The sequence below is a fragment of the Epinephelus fuscoguttatus genome, linkage group LG8 (genome assembly GCF_011397635.1).
Source record: "Epinephelus fuscoguttatus linkage group LG8, E.fuscoguttatus.final_Chr_v1".
In the NCBI taxonomy this organism is placed as follows: Eukaryota; Metazoa; Chordata; class Actinopteri; order Perciformes; family Serranidae; genus Epinephelus; species Epinephelus fuscoguttatus.
This window is the reverse complement of record NC_064759.1, coordinates 13,675,679-13,703,654: the sequence shown is the minus strand read 5'-3', so window position 1 is coordinate 13,703,654 and position 27,976 is coordinate 13,675,679. Positions and strand designations below refer to the sequence as shown.

General features: G+C 41.0%; 3 protein-coding genes across 3 annotated transcripts in view; 2 read left to right on the top strand and 1 right to left on the bottom strand.

Annotated features, from left to right (window-relative positions):
* The window catches only part of itga10 (integrin, alpha 10), a 44,274-nt gene extending 36,587 nt beyond the window's left edge, over positions 1-7,687 (top strand). Inside the window, exons 16-30 of the mRNA XM_049582587.1 lie at positions 1,398-1,564; positions 1,706-1,848; positions 1,935-2,045; positions 2,141-2,226; positions 2,332-2,473; positions 2,580-2,672; positions 2,789-2,865; positions 4,604-4,693; positions 4,791-4,875; positions 5,002-5,115; positions 5,191-5,298; positions 6,793-6,906; positions 7,004-7,099; positions 7,188-7,301; positions 7,390-7,687. Of these exons, the coding sequence (XP_049438544.1) occupies positions 1,398-1,564; positions 1,706-1,848; positions 1,935-2,045; positions 2,141-2,226; positions 2,332-2,473; positions 2,580-2,672; positions 2,789-2,865; positions 4,604-4,693; positions 4,791-4,875; positions 5,002-5,115; positions 5,191-5,298; positions 6,793-6,906; positions 7,004-7,099; positions 7,188-7,301; positions 7,390-7,443 (1,594 nt within the window). The 3' untranslated portion in view covers positions 7,444-7,687. The remainder of the gene's footprint in view (positions 1-1,397; positions 1,565-1,705; positions 1,849-1,934; positions 2,046-2,140; positions 2,227-2,331; positions 2,474-2,579; positions 2,673-2,788; positions 2,866-4,603; positions 4,694-4,790; positions 4,876-5,001; positions 5,116-5,190; positions 5,299-6,792; positions 6,907-7,003; positions 7,100-7,187; positions 7,302-7,389) is intronic.
* A 126-nt stretch (positions 7,688-7,813) lies between these two features.
* polr3c (polymerase (RNA) III (DNA directed) polypeptide C) lies at positions 7,814-16,580 on the bottom strand. The gene is made up of 13 exons (XM_049582588.1): positions 16,449-16,580; positions 14,386-14,532; positions 12,876-13,140; positions 12,416-12,726; positions 12,195-12,299; positions 10,912-11,085; positions 10,770-10,821; positions 10,610-10,670; positions 10,372-10,522; positions 9,648-9,749; positions 9,480-9,529; positions 9,208-9,357; positions 7,814-8,090 (listed from the first exon to the last, which is right to left on the bottom strand). Exons 2-13 carry the CDS (start codon positions 14,530-14,532, stop codon positions 8,009-8,011), a joined length of 1,650 nt encoding a protein of 549 aa, XP_049438545.1. The 5' UTR covers positions 16,449-16,580; the 3' UTR covers positions 7,814-8,008.
* rnf115a (ring finger protein 115a) lies at positions 16,464-27,920 on the top strand. Its single transcript, XM_049582590.1, has 9 exons — positions 16,464-16,741; positions 19,691-19,749; positions 21,295-21,349; positions 21,613-21,896; positions 22,071-22,139; positions 22,236-22,308; positions 23,275-23,368; positions 24,305-24,420; positions 26,677-27,920. Exons 1-9 carry the CDS (start codon positions 16,577-16,579, stop codon positions 26,794-26,796), a joined length of 1,035 nt encoding a protein of 344 aa, XP_049438547.1. The 5' UTR covers positions 16,464-16,576; the 3' UTR covers positions 26,797-27,920.
* Positions 27,921-27,976: the final 56 nt, after the last annotated feature.

Sequence of the window (27,976 nt, the reverse complement as noted above, 5' to 3'; positions counted from 1 at the left end):
TCTGACATCACAAATTTAAGTTTTAGCACTCTATTTTTTGGATTTGGGAGAGAATTGTTCATGTTTACTCATATTTCTGGACTGTCATAGACCACAGGAATAATACATGAATTCTGAAAATGGGTGATGTTCCCCTTTAAGATTGTACTAATGGAATTTGAAGTCAATCTGATTAATTCTCTTGGAGGAGTTTGTTAAAGTGCAGTGACTATGACTCCATATTGTCACATAGATCTCCTCTGGCTTGGACTCTCTGGGTCAGACTGGACCATGAATGCTTAAGTTATGACTTCCTTTTTATGGTGAAACGCACAAAATGGCAACGACATTCCATGAAATCTCAAAATTCTACCAACTTTTCATCGTTAAGGTCTTAAGATTGGACTAAAGTATGTGAAGTCGATTTGATTCATTCTCTAGGAGTAATTTGTTAAGTACAGCACCTGAACATGGCCAAAAATATTGGCTGACTTTCTGTTTCGATTTAGGATATGGCTCCTAAAGTTGTTTTTTTTTTAAGTCTTGGGGTGTTTCATATGCCTATCAAATTTTATACATGTAGGTGAAACCACTGACTGTATAAAGTAATAGATGTAACCACCGTGATGTCACCCATTAATTGATGGACTCGTGATTTGAAACCAGCCATTGCCATCTTGGTTTTTTGGAGCTTGAAGTGACCGAATTTGGACAAGAGGGTGGAGCTGTGGACTCATAGACTGTAGCTACGTCTTGCAGACAACCTGTCACTCAAGCAGCCACACCCTTAAATATGCATAGCTCTAAGCCTTAATAAAATGTAAACAGGTGAGATGCATAAAAAAATGCACCCCTTGTACGGTTGTCAAAAATGTTGAAATTAGCTATGGAGAGCTGGTTTTTTTTGTACCGAGAGCTGTTTTTTTTTTTGTACCAGACTGTAAACATCTTTATTTCTGCTGTTAAGTTACGCATTTTAACGTGAGGGTCTATGGGGATTGACTCACTTCTGGAGTCAGCCTCAAGTGGCCATTCAAGGAACTGCAGTTTTTTGCGCCTCTATGTTGGCGTCACTTTTCAGCCCCGGAGGCTGCTGCTTGGATGATGCGTTATCACAATGGCTACTCCACTGAAATTCATTTAGGAGGCACTATCAAACCATTTTGTCACACCTGAACATGAAACCTAAAAAAAATCAGTTTTTCCACAAGTTCAAATGCTTGTGGAAAGTTTCATGACTTTTTTCAAGCATCTTCAGACCCTCAAAAGTATGATTCATTTGCATTCATTTGATAATAAATCCTTGCATTACAGTAGGGTTCTTGTACAGATTGCAGCCCAGACTCTGATATTTCTGTGGCGTCACATGGCTAAAAATGAAACCCTGTTTTATCATCCACTGTCCCTGCTGTCCCCAGCTCTCGAAGCATAGTCCAGATCAATGTGAGTCTGTCCTTCCAGCCACACTCCATCAACGTCATCCAGAAGACCTGCCAGAGGGGAGGCAGAGATTCAGCCTGTCTCAATGCCACTGCCTGCTTCACCACCGTCTCCCGCTCCCCTGGACCACACAGCAACAGCTTCGGTATAACACTTCTATTTTTTACCCTCTCTAATCCTCATAACGAGGACTGTAAGTGCTGTGAATTGGCCAGGCACACATAATAATTAGAATGGGGATTTTCCAACACTCACCATCTGTCCCAATTACCTGCTCTCTCCTCAGATCTGTGGGTGTCGGCCATGTTGGATGACAGGAAGTTGTCTGCGAGGGCGCTGTTTGACGACAGCTCCCACCGACAGACCCAGCTGGCAGTACGAGTTCGCACAGGACAAACTCTCTGCTACAAGCTGCCCTTCCACGTCTATGTGAGCACTGGTACACACAAGTATGACAGTCATCCTCATGCACATGCAGCAGGACAAACAGTGACTTTATTTCATCTTTGTTGCAGGACACAGCAGATTACATCCGTCCAATTAGCTTCTCGCTGCGGTTTAAGATCAATAATACAGAGAGCGGTCCAGTGTTGGATGAAGGCTGGCCAACAACTGTAAAGAAATCTGTGAGTGGTTATCATTACTAGTTCCTCTACTGCGCCACATTTCCCCTCTCAGTTCTCCATCAAACACACTGACCTCTCCACTTTGACCTCTGCAGATCCAGTTCTTTAAAGACTGCGGTGAGGACGATGTGTGCACAACAGACCTGGTGCTGCAGGCTCATATGGACATCTCTGGGACGAGGTACTGATTCTGGATATTCCTCTAGTCTCTTTTCTTTCCACATGACAAGATCAGATATCTCCTCAGTTGTTCCGTTTCAGTGAGTTTTCATTGTTTCCTCCACAGACAGAAGCCTTATGTGATTCGCAGCCCTCGTAGGCGTCTAGCGGTGGAGGTGCAGCTTGAGAACAGACTGGAAAACGCCTACAACACCAGCCTGACGCTGCATTATTCACGCAACCTGCACTTCTCCAGCCTCAGCATCAGAGTAAGGCACACGCATACACTGCTACATGTAACTCACCCGTGTACATGTTAACACCGATCTACAAACTAACGCAGAATTTCTGTTTCTCGCTTTTCTTTCGATGTAGGAGGATGCCCACTTTAAGATCGAGTGTACAGCACTCAGTGCCAACAGCCACTCATGTAACGTCAGCTATCCAGTCTTTCGCTCCCAGTCAAAAGTACGTCCATGCCGAGGAAATAGCTGCATCATTCTCTCGACTCAGCCCACTCATACTTCACTTCCTCCAGGTGAAATGTGTCACTTCAGCAGGCCCTTCTCTTCTGTTGTTTGCAGGTTAACTTCATGTTGGAGTTTGAGTTCAGCTGCACATCGCTGCACAGTCGAGTCCAGATGAAGCTTCATGCTGCCAGGTAGCTCTATTGTTCCTAACACTGGAAACCTCAATAAACATGAAGGGTTTAAGATTGTTTGCAGAACCAGATATTAAAGCTCTTTTAACACATTTGCAGATATTTAATACAGATATTTTCTCACCCAAAATTCTGTCAACACGACTAAAGTTTTACAAAATACCTCCATACACACTGCAATGCAAAAACGTGTTTAAATGCCCACCTGCAGTCTCCTCTCGTTTCGAAGACAGTAAAATCAAAGGGTAACGTTACCCTTCTCAAAACAGCAATGACTGGAGATCCTCCCCTTACACATAAATACAGGAGAACTCAACAACGCCAGTAAAGCTCAGGACATGCAAAAGTTTTCTTCAACAACCATCTCATTCTGTGAATCATCCCAGTTTCTGGTGGTCCAAACTGGGTGCAGCAGACGGCTCTGTTAGTCCATGAAGTGCTGCAGCAGTACCAAGTTAAAGTGTAAAGTAGTCATCACACCAAGCCCATTACACAAAGCGACAATTGATAGGCTTGAAATGTGGACAGAGGCCTGTGCTACAAAGCAGAATTTGAAGTTAGCAAGGTAAATTAGAGGTTAACTCAGGGTTTTTGGTATTATTAAGCAGGTTCTCTTTTTACCGGGATAAATCACTGTGGCAACTTGCGCTGTACACCTAACTAGCTCTGGAGTGAGTATTGGATCACAGCCTGTCAACACCCCGACCTCTTACCAATCAGATCACTGAAGAAAAAAGTATTCATGGATGAAAGTCTGGAGTGACAGGTAAAAAAGAGCAGCCTGTATGTTGTTATAAGTCAGAAAAATCACTTCATTGTCTCAGGACTTTGTTTCCACTGGTTTCAAAACAAAGCTTCTAACAAACACACATCGTTTACACACTAAACACATGATTTTAGCAGGATTTTAACTAATGCAAAGTTAGTCCGCAGTGATAGCTGACAGTCTTGTTATTTTACCCTCTGATTCCATCACTGCAGCTCAAAATAACATGAGACACCTGTGTGATGAAAACAAGGATAAAACAAATAATATTTTATTTGTAAAATAATCCACACACTGTTAATTGGTGCCCGTAATAATAAATGCCACATTTGGGTCAGGTAGACCTCATCAGTCATTAACGAGGCTACTTTTCCACCCTTTACTTTAGTAGCAGAAACAGTCTGGAATCACTTTCACAATTTATGTTGTGTCTGACGGTGAATTTTCAGTGTTTTAGCATTTTCCGTTTTAAGATCACAAGGTATCATTTACACCCCACGCCACTGACATTTTACTATCTCATAGTCCAAGACACTTTTGGTACCATTTCATTTCATATCATATGAAGCACTCTACTTCATTCATGGTTCTGATGATGTCCCTTGTAATTAACCAGATAGGAAAACCCAGAGCTGACTGAACTAGTTGATAACCAACTTTGTAGTACCAGTTATCCAGATGGCCAATGTTAAGACTTAGTCAAACCAAGTACAAAAAGATATCCTGGGTAAGTTGAACTGGCTTCGTAGTACAGGCCTCAGGATGTCATCATTTTCCAAACACTCCATTTTATATATCAACATAGATAGATTGTAGTCGGAGTTTGAAAAATCTGCACCTTGGAGGGCATTTTAAAAAATCTCTGCTATAGTGACCTAAAACTCTGTCTGCGTTTGGATGAGAAGCCAAAACGTAGAGGAAAATATCCGTGAAAAGCTCCTGAGTTTATGTAACCCTCTGGTTCTCTTACAGTGACAGTGTGGAAAGAGAAGATACTTTGGGGGACAACAGTGTTCAGCTGCAGAGTTTTGTGCAGTATGAACCAGACTTGTTTGTCAGCAGGTACGTGCACAGCACTGTATGTTTTATTTAATAATCAGATATTTTAGCTGCTTTAAATATCTGTGTAAGAATGTGTTTTTCCCGTTTTCCTGTGCAGTGACTCTAATTTGAACCGATATGAGGTCCACCCCACTCGGACAGTGTCGGAGGCAATAGGACCAGAGTTCTACACGCACCTTAGGGTAAAGCTCACATGCTTTTTACAAACATTAATGCAACCCATGGCTCTGAGTTGTAAAGCTGAGAAGTCATCATTGCTCTTGAAAAACAAGATGAGGCTAAATTAGAGCTGTTTTGTGTGTTTGTAGCTGCAGAACCTCGGCTGTTACTCTGTGAGTAATGTGGAGCTGAGGCTGCATCTGCCCTCTGTGGCTGCAGGAGACAGTGTCTTCATGACCGTCACCGACGTCTTTTCATACAACGTGAGTTGTGCTGCAGTGTGAGTGTTGCGAGTCTCTCTCTTAGATCATATTTGACATATTTAAATTGTCCCCTAGGCCACAGGGGTGAACTGCAGCGTGCTGAGTGATCTGGCCCAGCTGAAGGCCAGACAGAGAGATGTGCGCTCCCTTCATCCCGAAGACATGATGCAGAATGACATACTGGTGAGGCCCCTGGTAGCACAGCAGTGACTGAACACTATGCAGCATCAGTATATCCAGCCGGTCGCAGCAGATGGCCGCCCACCATAGAGTCTGGTTCTGCTCGAGGTTTCTGCCTCTTAAAAGAAGTTTCTCTTGTCACTGTCGTCACTTTGCTGGCTCTTAGTGGGAATTCGTTTGATTTGTTGAGTTTTTATGTATATCAAGAGTATGGTCTAGACCTGCTCTATATCAAAGTGTCCTTAACTTTTGTTATGCTTTAGTGCTTTATAATAAAACTGACTTGACTATAAATGCTCAAGGAATACTTCACCCACAGAATGATCATATATATATATCAACTACTCCTCCTGTGTTACAATGAATTCGGGAATTCAGTTTTTCTCGCATGCCTTCACAGTGAAAAACAATCCAAAAATTAAGGGAAATCTGAAATTAAGTGACATAAAGGGGGGTGCGTTAAACAACAGCAAAACTTTATCAAAACATCTATTTAAAAACACTTTCACATACATGTAGCTTGCCTGGGCAAACACGTGTTTGAATTCTGCTTGTGCATTCAATTGGGCACAGTTTAAATGCAGATGCTTGCCTTGGTGCGCCACCTGTGCATGCATGAGACCATTTATGCAGAAGTGTTTTGAACAGATGACAGTTGGTACCTCCAAGTCTGAGGCCATGGTTCTCTGCCAGAAAACGAAGCGAAGAGGTTCAGGTTCGGGATCTCGTTAACAACTGAGGGTAAAATGAAGGATGAGAAAGACAGGTAGTTTGGTGCAGCATCAGCAGTGATGAAGGTGTTGCAGAGGACCATCACTGAGAAGAGGGAGCTGAGCCAGAAGGCGAAGCTTTCTTTTTATCGGCACATCTACGTTCCGGTCAAGAGCTTTGGATAGTGACCGAAAGAATGAAACTGTGGATACAAGCAGCCGAAGAGTTTCTCTCGTAGGGTGGCTCAGAGGGCCATATCTTAGAGATAGGGTGAAGACCTCGGACATTTGGAGGGAGCTTGTAGAAGAGCCATGGCTTCTTCCTTTCGGCAGATGCCAGTTGAGGTGGTTCAGGCATCTGATCAGGAATGTTAGAGGTTTTCCAGGCATGTCCACCTGTTAGGAGGCTCTGGGGCAGAACTACAACACCCTGGAGGGATTATATATCTCATCTGGCCTGGGAATGCCTCGGGATCCCTCAGAAGGAGTTGAAAAGCGTTGCTATAGAAAGGGACATCTGGAGTGCTTTGCTCACCCTGCTGCCCCCGTGACCTGGCCCCGGATAAGCAAATGAAAATGGATGGATGGTTTTAAATTGAAAGATTTAATACTAAGGATAAAAGAGACTTGGATTATACTGCAGGAGTTGTGATTGAGTTTATAAATGGATAGTTTGAAAAAGTTCTCTTCACAAATTCAATGTCACACAGTGAGTAACTGATGTACAAATAATCATCTTGTGGGTGAATGATTCCTTTAACATGCTTGTTCACATCTATTTGTTTAGAACTGCAGCAGATCATGGTGCACTGAGATTGTGTGTGAAGTCCAGCAGCTCCTGAGAGGGCAGGCTGCCATCATTCGTGTCAGCCGCAGAGTTCATGACGATTTTTTCAGAAAAGTGAGTTACACTACTGAGCACAGATGCTCAGTTCAGCCTCAATTTTTCTGTCCTATGACAAACACAGTGGTCATCACCTTTGTGTCTCTTTCTGTAGGCCAAATATAAGTCAGTGAGGATAATCGGTACTTATCACGTCGCCGCTCAGGAGACTAACCTCATCACGCTGGGCACGGAGACAGTCTGGAGAGAGGTAAGACGACTGTAGTGGGATTTTAATGGGCAGATTTTGGAGTGGCATTTACTTTCTCTAAGCTCTCCCATCATCCATTTTTCTGTAGACTGTACTGGAGGTGCTAAAGGGCCGAGCTATCCCCATCTCACTGTGGATTCTGATTGGTAGCATCATTGGAGGTTTGCTGTTACTGGCCCTCATCATTTTCGTACTATGGAAGGTATTTTCACTTCACAGTTACCTCACATTAATTCAGGAAATGAACATGTTGTAGACAGAGCATCAATCTCTATCTCATTTCTTGTCAGATGGGATTCTTTGCACGCAAACAGAGAGGAGAGGATGAGAACCATGAGGACTGAGCCCAACTTTTGCTGCCATGACAACAGTCATTTACCATGATGACTACCACATTTGCTGAGTCCAACTCTTACAAGGCACAGAGACAGTTTGGACTCGACTCACAGACGCAACAGGGACCTCCAGGACCAAAGAGAGCACCACGAGGGTCCAACTGAAATGCACTACCCACTATTTCCAGGGTCGGGAGCACTTATGTAAATAATCTTTTTCTGTTTTTAAGGAAACACGCAAAGTGTATTAAACCACAATTCTTCTATTTAATATACAGACACCTTCCTGGTTTTACATTTCAAACAATCACTCTGTCGTATGTTTGTCTCACAGTTTTGTGTTTGTTCTTCAATGAAATTAAAAAACTGTTGAAAAAAGTATTCTTGAGCTCTGTTTATTTGTTTGCCAATGCTTGAGATAAAAACAAGCAAAATAATCTATTTAGATTTTACTGCAATTCAAACTGGAATAAATCCAGTCATATAAACTATAAAACAGCCACACTTGACAGAATTCATACACAAAGAGTAACGGAAAAGTTTTCAAAAGTTCTATGAGTTGTGATGCTTGCTCTCAACTTGTGGATGCAGTGGAGTTGACGTAGGACTCTAAAAGAAAAATGGTTTCATCGACCTGGTTCTCAGCTGAATCTAACCTGGAGGGGAAAAAGAACAACAGTGTAAATAAAAAGACAGACATACCAACAGACCAAAGAAGTGATTCAATAATGTCACCTGGGCCCAGTTGTTCAAAAAAATCCAGCTAATCCAGTTTATTTTTATGATAGTTTTTCTTGGCAGCATTGAATAGAATCACCGCAATCCAGATACAAACTTCTTAAAGTCACCAAATCTGGATAACCAGTGCTCTAAATTGAACTGCACATACAATGTAGGCTACTAGCGATGTAAAGAATGACAGGTAGAATAGCCAGAGTGGGGTCACTTTAAGGGCCCTATCTTATGTCTGGCACAAGTTAGCCACAGTGCAGGTGTCATTGCTAATTACAGACTGATGTAGTTGTCATTTTCTCTTTTTTTTTTATTGTTGGCGTTTTGCCATTTTAAGGCAGCTAAAAGCCATTGCGCCACTGACCAACAACAACCTGGTCTTACGTAAGAATAGTGGTGTATTTCCCTGCTACGTAAAGGCCACATTATTCAGATAGTAAGACGTGATAGTTCTCAATGAGCTTGATACACACATGGACATGTGGATGGGTTGCAGGTGGGTGCAAAAATACAATATTAATCAAGAAAATAGTAATTACATTTTCTAAAATGTGAACGTAGCAGAGAACAGAGCTGCTGCCAGATTTCTCATTTAGAGAGATCTTGTACCCATTTATGCACGAGGAGCAGCATAACTTTATTGATTATGTTAGATGCTAACAGTTTCATTCTGTTTTCTCGGTCAAGTTTATAACAACAGTTTTTAGTTTTGCTGCTTAAATGTCCCACAAAATTTGCTGCAGTGACATCACTGCTCTTACTGCATGACTCTCAGCAGAAAGCACTTGTCCAGTTTGCCAAATCCATCATCATCAATAGCAGCGCACCAGGTGCAGGCACACTTGGCTTTTAAAGGAGTATCATTGTAATTAGGCAAGTTTTGTTTGATACTGACAGCTATTGGGGAATTATTTTATGGGGATAAAATCCTTTTTTTCCCTCTTTTGAACAACCTGTTTACAAGATTTGATCCAATCCGATTAGATCACTTCCGAACAACTGGGCCCTGTAGAAAAGGGAACTGTTGTTTTGTGCTCTTACTTGTTGATATGAAGCCGTAAGGCCTCCAGCTGTTGCTTTTCAGGAGCAGTGATCATCTCCTCGACCTCTGTCAGCTGCTCAGGCTCGGCCCCGCTGGCCTGCAGAGATGCCAGAATGGCCTCAATTCGCTGCGATTTCTCCAGCAGACGCCTGTCAGTCAAGCAGAAAACCAATCAACTACTGATCTGTGACAGAGAATGTGTGTGAGCCAGACACCTTTCAGAGTTGATCATGGTAAATTATCTGGGGACAGACAGTTATGATGAACTCACTTGCTCTCTTTGGTCTCAAACAAGCGTCGCTCTATGAGGTTGGCCACTGTCTGCACAGAGAAAAATACACAGAGACAGAATGTTACTGGAAGGAAAACCAGCATTAACGACAAAAAAGGCATGCCATTGGTCGGAGCTCTGAAGGTTACAGTATGATCAGTGTTTTACCTTGTAGCAGTTCTGAAGCAGCATTCTTGCAGTTGGGAGTTGGTTGACGGTATACAGATAGAAAGTACGAGAGGGAGCATAGTCAGGAGTCTTTGGGATTTCCTAAAGCATAAAAAAACATCATGGCTGTTCAGAGCTAATGAGTAGGTGGATTAAAGAATAAGAACTAGTGCTGCTCCCTCAAATCTGATGACTCAAATCATCCAAGTGTGCCCATTTAAATTGTCAGTATGTCAGTGAAGCTGCCATGTGGTCACTTTTATTAAATTATTCCTGCGTCAGTGTCCACAGAAAGACAGAATAAAAGATTAGGCAACGGCGTTCCATAAATCTAGTTTCAAAAATATCTCATTTACTTAGTGCATCTTCAAAAAGTGTGCCAAATAATTTTCAAAGTAGGTTTTTGGATCAGGATTTTTTGGATTACTCCTACGTTCCGGGCAGTTGCTCATGTTATTACACTAAGAAAATTGGCTTGAAGAGACTTGCTTTGTATATTTAAATCCATCACGCTGAACAGTATGTCCTCTTATTTTTGTCAAAGCTACAAATCATTCGTGGCAACAGTGAAGAGGGAGGACGGTTTTCTAAGCTCTTCCATGTTGTGTCTAAGTGTTTGTGCGAATGAAAGGAAAAAGCATTCATCCATCCAAAACCTAACATTCAGCAATCCATCATCTAAGAACACAGAGACGCAAAGAGAAGAATCATGAGTGTCTCGTACCTGCAGCTGGACCAGGTTCTGTGACAGCAGCGTGTAGAGCATATCTTTAGCTTCTTTGGCTGGAATCATAGCAAAATCCTCCACCTGCTTCTGCTCTAGGTGACGTTTCCTTAGCAACAGCCGGAAGATGCGCGCTGATCGGGAGCCAAACCTGATGACAGATTGGAAGTGATTAAATAAGTAATGATTTCCTGGTGATATGACAATCGTATGCGTACACAACTAAAGACAAACTCACCTCTCCTGTACTACAGACTCTAGCGTGGCCCGAGCCAGATTAGCCAGCGCTCTGTGCAAATCTGAGAGGTGAGTTAAGAAAAGCAATGTGTAAAATGACACAAAACAGTGCGTTGATTCTTCACAATATGCTCAGGACACTCAGAATTAGAAAAGGATACTAACGACATACATCCCTCCTCCACTTTCACCAGCCTTCCCCACAAACTCCATCTAGAAAATGAAAAATACATTTAAAAAAAAACCATCTTGTGGACAAAAATTAAGTTGGAAAATGTGACAAATGCCTTGTAGATGTCATACTGGGTCATCCACTAGTAACGTGAGGTACTGGTCTAAGATTGGTCTGGAGATGTTGTAGCTGGTTGGGAGGGACCTGAAGATTTCGTTGGCTGAGAGGGGCTTCGTGCAGGACGCATTGGGCGCGGTCGTCACCTCACTCATCCTCAGCATAGTCCTCACTATCTCACTGCTAGTCTGAGTTATTAAGGTGACACGATTTAGAAAGACAATCGTTAATATCGTAAACAACCAAAATAATAATAATTAGTGTTAGTATAGACAACAGACAAGTAGGAACATGAAGGTAAAGCAGACTGTGGCATTTCTCCTCAGATGAGCTGATGGTTTACAGTTTATGCATCTTGTTTAAAATGTCTGGGTAAGCAGATTGTTATTAGACAGTTATTTTTGTACAGATCCAGGCTACCCATTTCCCCCTTTTGCCGGTCTTTATGCTAAGCTAAGCTAGCATTTTCGCCAATTCGTCCTTGCAAATATTTTTTAGTTCTGTAAGATTCTTTGGCTGCCTTGCATTCACTGCTCTTTTGAGGTCTATCCACAGATTCTCCTGCTTTGTGGGCATCAATACTTTTAGTTTTCAGAGTGCGAGGCAGCTGTTTAGAGGAGGCCATGGCTGATTGTTGGGACAAGGTTTCGAGAGTCCTAACAAGCTACTTAAGGTCTGAGGCCCTGTCGAAAGTTGTCTGACAGATCAAATGTCTTGATCTACAATTGTACAAAACAAAAATTAATACAGTAATCTTGCTTCAAATGTTGAAAAGCATGTTCCATCTTCAACTCAAATCGAATCTGATTTTGAGATAATTCAGTAGTTTTTAAGGCCTTATATTAGTATTATTTATTAGTATTAGCGATATGTATTTAAGACATTAAGAGCTTTTAAGGTCCTGCGGCTGTATGGGAGTGGTATCATTTTTCTCATTTTAAAAAAGGTACACTATGTGGGATATTTCTACCCACTAGAAGTGTGTGGTGATGTATTTATAATGTTCTTATTCCCCCTTATTTTGCTTAGCGCACAGCTGAGATCGGGACTTAATAAAAAGGAAGTGACGAAGTGCCAAACCATAAGCAGTACACATACAAGAGGAAGCTATGAAGACGCAGACACAGCACTCCAAAAAAAAAAACCCTGGGGCAATCACCAATCTGGGGTTGGCTTTCACTTTCACTTTTGCTGGTGATATTATTTACAAGCAGTAACCAGCAATTCCTGCTTCACATACCTTTAATTCTCTGATAGAAAGCAAATAAATGTGTTCCTTAAATAATACAAAGCTGACCTGGTCCAGTTTGTTGGCTACAGCACTGATGATGGCCTGGTCTCTGAAGTGGAGATGGAACCTCTCAAAATTCACCTGCCAGCAAATCCCCTCGTCGCCGTGTGTCTGAGCAACAGTGAATGAGAGACAGACACAAAGACAGAGAGATGGAAGGATAAACCAAAGTTAATACAGTTTATGAAAGGCACAGGGAAGTTACCTAACATGTTCCAAATACCAACCTGTAAATCCATTTTGGCCCTCTTTGCATTCCTTTGGTCCTCGCCATCCTCACCAGAGAGTTGGCGTTTGCCTCGCCCTGTCAGTGTCACATGAGGCACCTTGTAACAGTCAGGGAAGCTCTCAGGTGTGGGCGGGGCGGTGCTAACAGGGGCAGCAGGAGTACCAGAGGTGGCCGGGGTTGCAGGGGTACCTGGAGTAGCACTGTCTTTTGTTGCTGCTCCTGCCAGTGGAGGGCAGCGCTGAAGAAAATGGGTCTCAACCAGTTTGGAGAAGGCAGAAGACACCTCACTATATTCCATGCTGCGACCCTCTAAAATGACAGGGAACAGAAATTGTCTCCAGATAGATATTAAGGGTTTAAAATAAGTTTGTTTTGGTGCATGTTTGCTTGATTGCTATTCTGCCTGGTTTCCACTAAGGCTGTTAAACTCTGATCGATAGAGACGCAGAGATACTGACCTTCCATGTTTTGTGTGAGACGGTCCGCAACTGTCTTAACTGTGCTACTCATGGTCATGTGACCTCTCTGCAGTAGCTCCTCTATGATTAGCTCTCCGGTGTCACCGTACAAGGTTTTAGCGGTGTAGATGTAGCGCGGGTAACGCAGAATTCTAAGAATCCGATCACAGCTGGACCGATACTCTGCGGGGCTCCCAGGTCCTTTACGGCCTGGGCTGAACACACAGGTGCCATGCTGCACGAGCACACACAGGGACTTCTTTACCTACAGTGAGACAGATTAAGGGGAAAGAAGAGGTGCTTATTATTAATCAAATTAAGGCAGAAAATGTATTTGTATAATGTAAGTTACATATTAGCATGAACCGTGCTACTCTTATTACTCCAATAATCCCAGTAAAAAGCAGTGTTGATCAGATTTTCCTGCACTAAAAGAATCTGACGTCTACTTTTTTTGGCACTACATAAAAAGAGAAAAAACTGATGTCATGTTTTTATTCTCCCTGGCATTGTTTCACTTATCACATGGTGTTTAAGGGATCGATCATCCCACAATCAAAAATACACATTTGTCTTCTTACCTGTAGTGCTATATATCAGTCTAGATAGTTCTGGTGTGAGCTGAGTGTTGGAGATATCAGCCAGAGATGTCTGCCTTCTCTTGACAGCCAAGTCAACACACAGACAGAGTAATAGATCTACTCCTAGCTTGCCTCCTAGACAGCGTTTGTCTACTGCTAGCTCACTTAGCACCACTAAGCAAGCTAACATTACAGCTCAGCCAGGGAGGATGCCATTAATGTTCAGATCTCATGCTGTCACAAGCACGAGCCTCTTGTCCATGAGTAGATGCACGCCTCCTTTTGCGCATTTATACGGTTGGTAGATGTAGTTTGGCAGGAAGAAAATAGTTCCTACATGAAACTGCTCACGACAAAGTCTGTAGATTATCCTGAGTAACAAGGTCATGATTTCGGGAAAGAGACATTGCTGTTGAGTTTTTTTAAATGTATTGTCTTGGTGCTTTGAGCACCACCGGCTGAGTGGCATCTAGTTCCATTATATTCAAGAGAAGGCAAATCTCTCTACCGGCAATATCTCCAGCACTCGGCAACTCACACCAAAACAACTGAGCCTGCTTAAGAACACGACAGATAAGAGGAAAAATATGTGTTTTTGATTTATGGGTGTACTGTCCCTTTAATATAATCAGGTTTCTGGAGCACAAATCTGCCTGTCATGTAAAGGGCTACCAGGTTTTGCATTTAAACAGATGATGCAAAAACACTACTACTGTAGTACTGCTGCATGTGTGAAATAACCAGTGTATGTAAATGCACTGCATACTACACCTAGAATGGCTTGACTGTCCACTGATACAACCACAAAGGCGGGACTGCTAAACTCTGCTTCAAAATGCAGAGAAGCAGTGTGTATAACATTAAATACATCATGTGTAATACTGTTTTAAACAGATTAACATGTCAAACAGTAAGTTTAGGAGTGGTACCAGGTCCAGTGAGATGCCGGTCTCATGAAGGATGGTTCTTAAATTCTGTGCTCCATTTCTGAGCAGGTGTATTCCCACTTTCTCCACCACTTCTCCAAAGTGCTCCCGCAGCAGGAGACCACACAGACGCGCCTCCTGAGCAGTCATCTGCACAGACAAACACACAGACAGAGAAAAGTCTCACATCTAGATGCAACTGTATCAACACAACAACCAATACAACACTGCGTCTATGTGCCTTTAACATACAGTATATATGGTATGCTTAGCTTGACCTTTCCAGAACACCTGATTCTAATAAAGCACTGATTTAAAGCATTATTAGGATCTAATACTATCAAAATGTAAAATGTATGATAGAATTAGACTCTTTTATAGGAGCTTTACACAATGTGTGAAATGTGCTGTAATGGAGGAGGTCTACTGTTGCTGTGTGCAAAACACTGGTTGCTAAATGTTGCTTTATGAAAAATATCCGATTAGAAATTATGAATCTTGAATTTTACATTCCCTTGGACATTTTAAGCCTTTCGACTGATGTTTTTTATGATTCATGTAATTGTTTGTTATAAGCGCTTGTTTATTGTGTAGCTGTGTTGTTCCTTTTCTGTTTCTGTTTTGCTGATTGTGTCCTTGTGAATGTTTACTGTTCTCAGGTCTCTCTTAAAAAAGAGATCTTAATCTCAGTGAGACAGCATGATTAAATACATATTAGAATAAAAATAAACTGAATCTAATTACTGGATATTGCAAACAAATGGTGAAAAAAACAGCCCCCTCATGCTTTTCTGGTGTATTATCCATTGAAATGAAAGTTGCACTCTTTCATGGTGACTACCACCACATGAGGGAATTTTTTTTTTGGTGGGTTGCAGTCCAGAAGTGGGTTAAAGGTCCACTGTGAATGAACTGCATGCGACTTGCAAACCTGTCTAGGTTTTACTCTTTTGAAAGAGAGTAGCTCATGTTCACAAATACTGTTTGAACTCTCCCAGGCCACGGAAATAACATACCGTAAAACTTCAATTAAAAGCCTAGTCCCAGCTAAATGCCCAATCCCTTTGACCAGCCTGGTGTGGCTACACATTTCGACAAATAAACGCCTGTTCTTCAAAACTAAGTTTTTGGCTACTTCAAATCATGTGTCCTTCCTTTTCTTGATTACCGTGTAAGTTGTTCATATTCCTTTAGTCCATCAGGGTCCTCAGATCGAAAAAAGTTAATCCATGTTGTGAATATCGTTTTAACAGGATAAAGTGGTGTTGTGTTAGTATGCCGGGTGCTGTAACTCACTCTCTGCACTGTCTGTCAAAGCTAGATCAAATGAATGATTCATAATAGAAATGTTATCTGAAGCCTAAATTTTACACAAGTAATATTCATACTGGTTTAAATTAACAGTTTGATTGTATTTCTTGATCTTTGCTGACACAGTTTTGTGTGAAAGGAATTAAAGGCCTGTCCCAAATATAGGCCTGTTGATTTGAGTGATTTAAGCACATAATAGCCTGGGCTTTTAATTGAAGTTGTATGGTGTGTAAACTCTTAACTGAGGTTGTGTTCCATTTTAAGGCATCAACTATAAATGAGATAATTGTTTGAGGCTAAGAAACATGAACTTAACTGCTAAAGAAGTGAGTTACACATAGATGTAGGTCATTTCCAATATCATAAAAATGTGACTAACATTCTTGAGTTAGCATTTAGTACATTATTTCAGCATTTTATGCAAAAATGCTAAAATAAAGTGTACAGAAACTAGTGCTTGGCAGTGAATTAGGTTTGTAAATGTCAGCATTTTGTCATATGACAATATAAAGAGAAGGGTTGTACACATACAGACATATAGTGACCATTGTTAGCAGTTCAGAAATATATATCTTGACTATAAAAGGAATAAAAAAGCAGGTAAACTTATTTTGACAGTTGCATTCAAAGCTACAAGTGAACGTTGTGCTGCGTAGACAGGTCAAACTTTGCATGCTAGCTAGCTAACGGCTAACGTTTACACTTTAACATTACGTCATGCGAGAAGTCTGCGACCTTACTACTTTTCCACAAACCTTTCCAAGGGGCCAGTTTCTAAAGAGAGGCTATCTTCTGTCTTGAGCATCCCACTGAAAGAGGACCATGGACCAAACACACGCGGCTTCTCGTGACAACAAGTGAACACTTCCGCTGCTGGGCTGTGATGCCGCGGTGCACGCCGGGCTGGAGGCGGACAGCTGTCTTCAGTTTGTGGAGGACCGACGTCAGTGTTTGTGCTGGACTGGCGAAGATGGCGGAGGCTGCGGCTGTACCACCGCATCGATTTTTCTGTCACTGTTGTAAGGGAGAAGTGAACCCCAAACTCCCGGTAAGGCAGACGGTTTCCTTTCTCTATCTGTTGTGCTCTCTTGAATCAAACGCGCCGTTGACAAGTCAGCCTTTCACCGAAATACCGTTTGTTTCGCTTGCCTGCTACAGCTAAACACTAGCTAGCCTGTTAGCAGTTAGCGGCGTTTGTTGTTGTTAACTCTCTGAATAAACTCGTGACACTCGCAAATGTCTTCGTCTAAAATCAGGCATTAAATGCAAATATCGACACGTTTAGTGAGGCTTGCATGTTTGAGAGAGTTTAGTCAAGGCGCTGTTATTGACGCCTTGGTTTGACAGCTCGGGGATATTGTGTTTTGCACTAAACAGCACAAACAGCTGAGAAAAGAAGGTCCTGTGTTATTACCTTGTCATTTAATCCTATAGACAGCATTAGCTTTACTTGTTAGATACAAGGCTACTTTCGTTTTCAGCTTTGTTTCTGATAAAACTTTTTTCTAGAACAGACTGTAAACATTTTTAGTTTCAGTTTTAAAGTTAAAGCTTAGACTAATGTGATATCCAGTAGCTGACATGACCCACATCTTGGCAAACTTTTGCCAACCTTGGAGCATAATAAAAATAGATTTTCTACGTGCTAGATATAAGTAAGGGTCTCCTATTTACACCCAGCCGCCAGTTTGTTAGGTACACCTGGCTGAAGCTAATCCAGACTAATACAGGTTACAGGGTTCATGGTTCAGGGTTCATGGTTCAGGGTTCATGCTTTTAAGAGGTGTAAATTTAAATGTATTGATCATTTTGGAAGCTGATCTTTGTTGTTAGTTATGGCCAGGCAATATATATCTATTATATCGGAATCATGATATGAGACTAGATTAAATTCTTAGATTTGGATATCATAGTATCTTAGGTGTTGTCTTTTCCTGGTTTTAAAGGCAGCATTACAGTGAAGTGACTTAATTTCTATAACTTAATCTGCCTTTACTCACCTATTATATCCACTATTTATCAAAAATCTGATTGTGTAAATATTTTAAGAAAGCATCAATAGTCAACCAGACCATTTCACCACAATATAGATATTGAGATATATGGTAAAAAAAGGTCATGATATTTTAGTAGCTGAGTATTGTAGTAGTTTGCCGTAGTGTAAAAGCGATAATAAAAGACTGAGACATATATTGTGTACCGTGATATAGCCAAAAAATATCACAATATTTATAGGCAACATTGCCCAGTCCTTGCTGACTTATAGTGTGTTAAACTGACTTGATTAATCGATAGTTGGTCCCAGAAATTCATCATTAATGATTCTGATAGTCTTAAGTCTCAATGAAGCAAAAATGCCAAATCTTGCTTGTTCCTACATCTCAAATGTGATTTTTTTTGTTTGTTTTTATCAGCTTTTATGACAGTAAAGTTAATATCTTTAGGTTGTCGGACAATCAAGCTGTTCTAAGACATCAATTTGTATTTTAGGATATTGTGATGGGCATTTCTACTATTCCATAATTATATTAATCAAACAATTTGTCCATTAAATGATAGAATTATTGCTAACTGAAAATGAAAATAAGGTTTAGTTGCTGCCCTGATACTGAGATGTTTTATATTTAGTCTAGCCTAATAGATATAAATGAGGTGAGCAAAATGTACCTAATAAACTGGTGACCGTGTGTGAATTACATTGTCTATGTGTCATTGTGTCTTTAAGTCAGTCCACCAAATTAACCTGTTGTCAGCTGAATCCTTATTTTTATGGTATGGTCGAGGGTAATTCCCAGCCTGCCGTGTCACTGACTCCAAACTGGCCTGCTTGCACAGTCAATCTTGTGGCATGTCTTCACTGAGCCAACTGACTGCAACACCCACTCACTACTACAGCATATCCCGAGGACCACCTCTCAGTCATATCACCATTTATACAGCAGACATCTATCTATGAGGCAATGACACATGACTCACTTAAACAGTTTTTGCTTACTGCAGGGTTTCTTAACCATTTCTAATATGACCATAGTTTTAGATCCTTTTAATTGTCATGTGAGCACGATCTTCACTTGTACTCTGTTTCCAAAAGCTGCCAGCGTATTTTTGACCTACTTTTTTTTAAATCAGTATATTTAATAAAACAAACACCCCACTTCAATCCCATAGTGGAGAAACCATGGATTACACTGAGCTGGACTACACATGATCCAGCTGCACAAACTGGCAGTAATGTTTTCCTCATTCTGTTGCAGTGGTTTCTTTAACAGTCCACACTCTTTACAGTTAGGTGTGGTTGGCAGACCAGCTCTACCTCCTGGGTTGCATTCATAAAACACAGGCTATACAAATGTGACTGATATTATCAGAGCAAAACAAACTGACAAAGTCTTGTGTTGATGACCAATCCAGTCGGCGTAATGTCTTTATGAATATTTTCAAAGGCAAAGAAATAAAATATAAAAGAATATATCACAACATGGTAACTACAGTGTGTGAATATGATTTGGAAAAAGTAAAACTGTTAATTTCTTGTACGTTACATCGAACTAAATTGTAAAATACACGTGAAACAAAAATCATGCATTTTGTACTTTTGATAATTTCTTGTAATAATTAATTTGGCTAACAAAATCATTATCCAAACCAAAAAAATCCTACTAAAATAGAGCTTAAAAAATGAGTCTGTCAATCTTTAGTCGCTCAACAGAAAATTAATTAAAATTAATGAACTGTTTTGCTCATCAGTTATTGTTTTCAGTTGTTTTTAAAGCAGAAATACCAAGCATTTTTTTGGTTTCGACTTCTACAGTGTGAGAATTTGCTGCCTCTCTCTGCCTTACAATTGTCAGATGAATATCTCAGTCCTGAAGCGTGTTGGTTAAACAAAAGAAGACATTTGAATACGTCACCTTGAGATCAAGGAAATTCAAATGAGCATTTTCTTCTAACCGGTGTGACTCCCTTGTGACTCGGACTTTGTCGTAATGCTTTCCAGGAGTATATCTGTCCAAGATGTGACTCTGGGTTCATAGAGGAAGTAACAGAAGACTCCAGGTAAGAGACATCTACCTCACTTCTCCTGTCAACATTAGATGTGAAGGTGTTTTAGTGGCAGTCTGGAACAAATGGAGGTACATGGTTTCATAGACCGCGGAACTGGGGGGGCCAGGGGGACCATGGCCCGGGTGACTTTTGTACTCTGACATAGAGGACTGCATTGGGATTGGGTCACCGGATCCCGCGGGTCCCCATTAAACAGTAGAAGAAGACAAAAAAGAAGAAGAAGAAGATGTAGCCTAGCGACAGGATGTCAACACAGGAACTTGGTGCACATGCATGAGCGTTTCCACTCCATATTTATTCATAAATGGACGAATATGCCCTGAACCAGCTTTCATACCAATTTGCCGCTTGCTCCACCTGTCCGTCTGTCTGTCTGTCTGTCTTCTCCATCTGTCATGAGACAAACATGAAAGAAGACGTGCAGTTTATTGTGTTTCACCAGCGACGAGCTGTCATTACGCGCGACTATTACGCACGTCTGCGCGCTCTTTATAACTCACTGTGTGAACCTATGTTGCATAATAAAGATTTGCCCCCTCGTAATTTTTAACCGCCCCCTCAGTAACTTCATCCTGGCGCCGGGCTTGCCTTAATAAATAATAAATAAATAAATACAGAGGAGGAGAATAGAATATGAAACAGCCTTTATTTCATTAAAAACTAAATAAAAACAACGAAATAGGAGCGCTATTCCTGACCAGTGCTCAAAAGACAAACAACCCCATGAATCTCTTTATTAATAGCCCATAAAATGACGTGTTTTCTCCTGCGGGATGGGAGAAGACACAAAATCAATGCGTCTCTATTATTGTGCGGGCATAAATTCTCAGAGTTTTGCAGGAGCGGGCGGGAGTGGACATATACATTGCGGGTGTGGGCGGTAATGGTCAGAAATTCAGCGTTCTGGTTACTTTTCAGTAACTGCGCAGCCGCGCTTGTTTTGTTTTTGGGTGGGTGTGTGTGTGCGGCTCTGCACATCAGTCTGATATGAGTGCTGACTTGTGATGATAATGAATATGATGTTGATTTAGATTCAAGGCAGCAAGATGAGTTTTGGTTGTGGTTGTGGACTGGATGTACTTTGTTGTTTGCTATAGTTTCATCTGTGCGTTTATGTATAAATAGGCTTGGCCTGTTGTGTGTGAATGTTAGAGTGGGATCAGAGGGGTCAATCTGAGCAAGCATGTCTTCGTGTTCATGTGTGTACTGTAGATGTGACTGTGTGGCGTCGGAATAAAAAAAAGTGCTCCGCAACGTTATTTAATACATCAGTAATATTGTCTGTTTCAATGCATATGCCCCCCCACCCCCTCCGCGTGACTTGAAATTATGGCCCCCCCTTGTTCAGATGCGTTCCGCGGTCCATGCATGGTTTGTTTTCTTATAAACAAGAGCCCTCCATGTTGCACTGTAGAAGCTCATAGGCTTACTGTGCAGTTCTGTCCCAGGCTAGCACTAAACCTGAACATGTGTATAGGGTTCAGTGGATGTTGCTAATAATGTGTCTTTTGTCCCCTTACACGCTGTTTCCCTCAGTCTCCTAGAGGGTGGCGCTAACGGGATAGATGACACAGCCACACAATTTGCAGAGGTACCAGATGAACTGAGGGATTTTGGGGAGAGGAGGGTGGGGAAGTGGGCAAAGAGGATTGATTGTTATCATTTTATATGTTTTGATTAACTTTGTCTTCTTCTATCCCCGCCCTCTTCTCCACTCATCTTTCTGTTGACCTCTATCCTTCATTTTGCCATCACATGTTTGCTTTTATTCTTAATCTCCACTATTTGTTTAAAACTTTCTTTCTCTGAACCCTCACCTGTCTCTTCCCCTGTCAAATCCCACCATCCCTGTAGCTATGGCACCTGCTGTTACTGGAGCGGCCATTTACAACAGACGGTGACACACCTGACTCAGAACCTCGGCTCCCTGGAGGGCGCTTGGGGGGTCTCAGTGACCTGGGGGGTTTGGGAGGGGGACCAATTGGTGGGTCAGTCCCAGCAGGTCTAGGGGGACCCATGGGGGGTCTACTAGGAGCTGGGGACCACTGGGGACCAGGACGTCCCCCTCGCCTGCACAGCCAGAGGAGATACCGCTCCAGAGGCAGCAGTAGACCAGACCGCTCGCCTGCTGTGGAGGGGTGAGTAACTGACTGGTTCAGCTTCGGCTTTCCTTACCATCCTCTTGGCTCTCCTCTCCGCCTTGCATACTTACACTTAAAATGATGACAGTGCTATTTATGCTATTATAATCCTAACTGTTCTAATTTTTGGCGATGACATTAACAGCTGTATATTTTCTCTCTGTGTCTCAGGATAGTACAACAGTTTCTCGCAGGCCTCTTTGCCAACTCTGGCGTCCCTGGCTCACCTCCCCTCTCATGGTAAGATGATGTTACAGTAGTGTCACAGTTTTTAGCACAAGCGTCACAGTGTAAGGGCTATTTCTGATCCACTTGTGATGTCCGTCTCTCTTTTAGGACAGGGATGCTGCACTCTAACCCGGGCGATTACGCCTGGGGACAGGGAGGGTTAGATGCTGTGATAACACAGGTAAACCAAACTTGAAATGTACGTTTGGTATTTTTCAACCTGGACTGTATTTCTATTATGTTATGTTTTTGTCTAAGTGACTAATGGGAACAACAATTTTTGATATTGGTCTTGTATTGAGCTTGATCGAGACAGGCTGCTGTGTAGCCATTTAGGGCATGTTTGCACCATCAGTTGCTACTGCCAGACTCAAATTGTTATTGTAAGTGTCTGACAACGTTATGGAAGAAATCCTAACAGAGTTAGACGTTTTTGTTAAAGAGTTTGATCCTTTTATTTAACTAGAAATAACCCCAAAATCAACATCGCCAAAGCCACCAGACTCTATTTAAATAAACGTTCATTTTATCATCGTAAATAACACTTCATTTAAAGTCAACAGAAATAAAAAAAAACCTCACACTCACTTGGTTAGTCTTTCCACTGTTCTTATAATCATCAACTCTGGTTTGGTTGAAATAAATCCGTCATTCACCTGCTTAGAAGTGAAAACACGCTGGCTCTGTGCATGCTAAAATTACTGTTTATTTAAATGGAGTCTGGTGGCTTTGGCAATAACAGTTTTGGGACTGACTGTTTCATGTTAAAGAAAAAGCATCTTACTCCATAACTAAAAGCTCTGTCTCTGTAGGGATCCTTTCCATGATGTTGTCAGACACTTAGAACAATAATCTGAGCCTGTCAGTGGCAAAAACACTTTCAGTTGACGTAAACTGATGGTGTGAACATGTCCCAATTGACTGATAAATTGCAGCCTGTTTCGCAGCTGCCACCCACAGATTTCTCACTTAAAACTGGACCAATTTCAAAAATTACTATTATTAAGACACACAAAAAAAAACATTTAAAAATTAAGTCCAGGTTGAAAAATGCCAAACTAACCATGTAATAGAACTTAACTCAAACTTAATGTCCCTGTCACTTTTTAAATTTCTCTGCAGTTTACAAATGTGTGTGTTTGTGTAGTTACTAGGTCAGTTGGAGAACACAGGGCCTCCTCCAGCAGAGAAAGAGAAGATCTCTTCTCTCCCAACTGTCAATATCTCTCAGGAACAAGCAGGTCAGTAACTCCCTGTTCCCCCATTTGTCTCACCATGTTTCTATTGTCTTGTCCCTGAAGTACAAATTGCAGTATTGCTCATGGACATGGCTGGAGCGTTCAGTCTGATCGTCTGTAAGCAATTACTGTATTTAAACAATTATCTAAGTGTACAACTTGGGTTGGACCCGCTGTTTGTGAATCTGTTAAGTCTGTATGCAAAGGAATCACTTCGTTCTTAATAACTACTGGCTACATATGCATGCACAGGGACATGTCCTTATGTAATCCTCTATCTCCACTCCACCATGAAAAATTGATAATAACACATCTGTTGTTTTATAAATACATGCTTATTTGTTAAGAAGTCCATGCAGCACTTACAGATACAGCAAGAAAAGGCACTTGTGTTTGTATGTGTTGCAGCCTGCCAAGAGAAGCCACTGAAACTGCCTGTTTGGGACAAAATGTCCATTAACTTTGAGAGTATCAACAATGTCTTCCATAAATTACTTTGAGGTGACGTCTTTCTGCTTGCCGGTCTTTCTCCTCCCTTTTTGTTTTTCCTAGTTCTCTTGTGGATTTGTTCCTTTCGGTTACCTCTTCTTTGTGTGCTGTCCTATTTATCACTCAGCTATAACTTTGGTTAGTTTTGCAGCTCAGCTTTTGCAGGGCTGTTGAGTTGATGGCTGACTTCTTTGGAGGAATGACAATCAGTGTCAGGCTTTTATCTTTGCCTAATTGTTTTTAGTAATTAGTAAACCATGCTTGGTTCTGTTAAACTGTTTTACTGCTAAGGAACTCTCTGATGCAAACTCAGTTTTGGTACTATTAATTTGTTGCACGCCCCCTTAACAAATTCAGCAAGTCATTACCCAGCGACTGATAATTGGCACTAGAAATCACCAGAAACCACAAAGGTACTGATTGAACGTTTCTCTCACCTCTCCTCTGCAGACTGCTGTATGGAATGTCCGGTGTGCAAAGAGGACTTCGCAGTGGGAGAGCCAGTCAGACAGCTACCCTGTAACCACTTCTTTCATTCAGACTGTATAGTACCATGGCTGGAAATGGTGAGTCATAACAAAATAGATCATTTAATGACATATGATACTTGTATGTGAAATATTCACAGTGCTCATGCAGGTATTAAAGGGACAGTTCACCCTAAAATAAGAAAATACACATTTTTTTTCTCTTACTTGCAGTGCTGTTTATCAATCTAGATTTTTTTTGCTGTGTGCTGAGTGTTGGTGATATCAGCCGTAGAGATGTCTGCTTTCTCTTTAATATAATGGAACTAGATAGTGCCAAAAATATATTTGAAAAACTCAACAGCAATGTCTCTTTCCAGAAATCATGTCCCGCTTACTCAAGATAATCTACAGACCTTGTTGTGAGCAGTTTCATGTAGGAACTTTTGTCTGTCTACTGAACTATAACTGTGCAGAAAGAAGGGTGAATCTCCTGCTAGCACCACTAAGTTAGCTAACATCAGAGCTCAGCCAAGAAGGATGCCATCAATGTTTTCACAGTGTCTGGAGCATGAGCCTCTCATCTGAGTAGATGCATGCTTCCTTCCTTCTGCATAGTGACAGTTGGCAGATGTAGTTCAATAGAGAGAAAATAGTTCCTACATGAAACTGCTTACAACAAGGTCTGCGGATTATCTTTAGTGACCAGGTCATGATTTCTGGAAAGAGACATTGCTTGTGGTGCTCAAAGCACCAAAAAATACATTGGCAAAACTCGAAAGCCAAGTGCCACCTAATTCCAGTATATTTGAGAGAAGGCAGACATCTCTAAGGATGATATCTCCAACACTTGACAACTCGCACAGGCAGAATATTTATTTTTGATTTTGGGGTGAACTGTCCCTTTAAGACCTAAGGGAAATTTAAACATATGTGCAAAAAATCCATCATTAATTTTGGTTGTTTCGTGAAATTACAATTAATTAAATTAAATTACAATTGTTAAATGCTAAATACAGGATTAGTTTACCCATGCTTACGTTGCCATACTCTAGTATTCATTTAATATTAGAAGTGGGGAATTTTGCTGATGTATATGTGACCATTGGTGGAGCCAGACGTTGCAAACATTCAGGGCTAAACCCAAATCTAGCAGGGTCCAGGCAGGGGAAGACTCCTGGTTCTAGCTCCCCGACATGGGGCACAGCTGTGAGTTATTATCAGTCTTGTCTTTTTTTTCATGGCCAAAACTTTTGACAAACATTATATAACCAGTTTTAGTTCCCTTAACTTAACCAAACTTTAACCCAAGAGCTGGCAGAGAATAAATGGATCTTATAGGTTACTTTTGAAGACACTGACGAAGACTTTTTGATACTTTTTAAACTTTTGTTTTTAAAATAGAGTAACGTGTTAGTTGATATTTCGTGCCATGTTTTTAAATGTTACCATCATAATAGGAAGAAAACACCAAAAAAGAGATTTAGTGTTTTTTTCAAAACTGTATTTACTTATTTTATTTATTTATAATGGACCATGGTCTAGAGACATTATTTAAATCACTTAAACTCTCTAGCAAACTACTTTAGGAATGATTAGAATCATAGCCTCGCTCTTATCAGCTGTTGGCAGCACTGGATGGCTGATCCTGATTGTAATGAGACTTTGAACACACACACACACACACACACACACACACACACACACACTCTTTGCAGATGTATTCACTCAAACATTTACTACAGAGCTTGTTTCTCTCGTGGCAATATTCAGCTATAATTGCACACTGACTTTTCTCCCCACATAGATTCTGAGAATTGAGGAGATGGATAAATTTTGTGTCTAATCATTCTCCAATTTTCTTTCAGTCTGAGACCATAACACAACAAATGTTGAGGATGACTAATTTTCACTCCTGCCACCTAAAAAGAGGCAAAAATAGCCTGATGTTATTTTTAAGTTATATAATGTAGGTAGGGTGGGAATTTCGCGTAAGCAGCATTGCCAATCTTCAATACTTTGATCTTTGTTTTACTGCTGGAGTAGAGATCAGAGTGAATGTTTAACAGACAAATCTGCTACATTAAAATCCATGCTAGAGTTGCTCTTTGTGCAAATCAAGGATCCACAACAACGCCATGCAACTGAATATTAGGCCAGGAGAAGGCATTTTAAGATTGTTTAAGATTCAGGGCGTTTGAGAAAACATTTGTAGCTTCTGGCCCGTCTTTGTATTTAACTGACCAGACAAATAACAGCCTGAGCATCCTGTAAATATACGAGTAAAATAAAGAATCCGCTTGTTAAAACTGCCCAAAGCTAATGTTATCAATGCTCTTTTCCGTGACCACACAGCATGACACGTGTCCAGTGTGTAGGAAGAGTTTGAACGGAGAAGACAGCAGCAGCCAGCCCCCGTCAGAGTCCCCCACCCTCTCCATGGACCCCCGCACACAGGAGAGATGGTCCTTCTGAGACACCCACCCGTCATCCCTCGGTTCTCCTCGCCTACATCCAACAACACACTGAGAAGACGAAGGGCTTCTCGCTCTCCTCTTTTCATCTCTGTTGCAGTCATTATCATCTCAGTCTGATATTTTTCTTTTGTATTTTTATTTTCTATTTTAATGCCTTTCTCCTCAACCATGTATACAGATACCCGTACAGACGTCTTAACAGTCAGTCGAGGTCTGCTAGATCTTCTTTTTTTTTCTTGCCTCACAACAAACCAGCCTAGAATGACGATGATCAAGCCCATGTCTTCTCGACTTCCACCTCTCAAGCAAACTCCTTTTCCATCTTTCTTAAAATGCACTGCTGCGAATACACTATTGTGGGGAAATGCCAGACTTTATATCATATACCACACCATCTTAACCCATTGGAAAATTGGCGAAATCCTGCAACTGAGCCCTGTACGTCACATGGGAATACTATAGGGGTTACTTTAACTCTTGGCATTTACAGAGTGTGGACCTAACAACATGAACACCGACAGCCCTGCAATAAATGTTATGTTCTGTTGAGAGATTTTGTCAGGAAGATCTTGATTGAACTCTGGTTATTTATTCTGGTGATGTTTTATCGGTTTGCATTGTGAAGGTGTTCATATTATTGCATCCACGCTCTGAGGTGCACTTCAATAAAAGAGTATTTTATATAGGAATCACGATGAGTCGCCGCTGTTTAACGGCCACAAATGGAAAAATGAAAGCTGTGACATTGAGTGAAAGCAAGAGGGCTCCTTACATCTATTGGGAATAAAAATTAAATGTCATGCCAGTAAGGGAATGAAATAAAAAAATCTACAAAGTTCGTCCCATTACCTAATACTTTAGATTTAAACATGCTCCTCCTGGTGTATATATTATAAACAGATGGCATCCCTCTGTCGTCTTATTCCTCTGTTTATGACCGTCTTTTGTTTCACATTTTTTATCACTCTTGATGTAAATAATTTTAGTCCAACAACTTATGGTTTGCAAAGGAAAAAAACAATGAGAATGGAGACACAAATGTGAAATACCAGGTTATCAAACTGTATATTATATATATGAAAAAATGTCTATGATGTATTAATAAATTGACAAAAAAACTGGCACAGTTGAATTTCCATTGATTATAAATGTCATTATGTCCTGCACTCAAAGATACT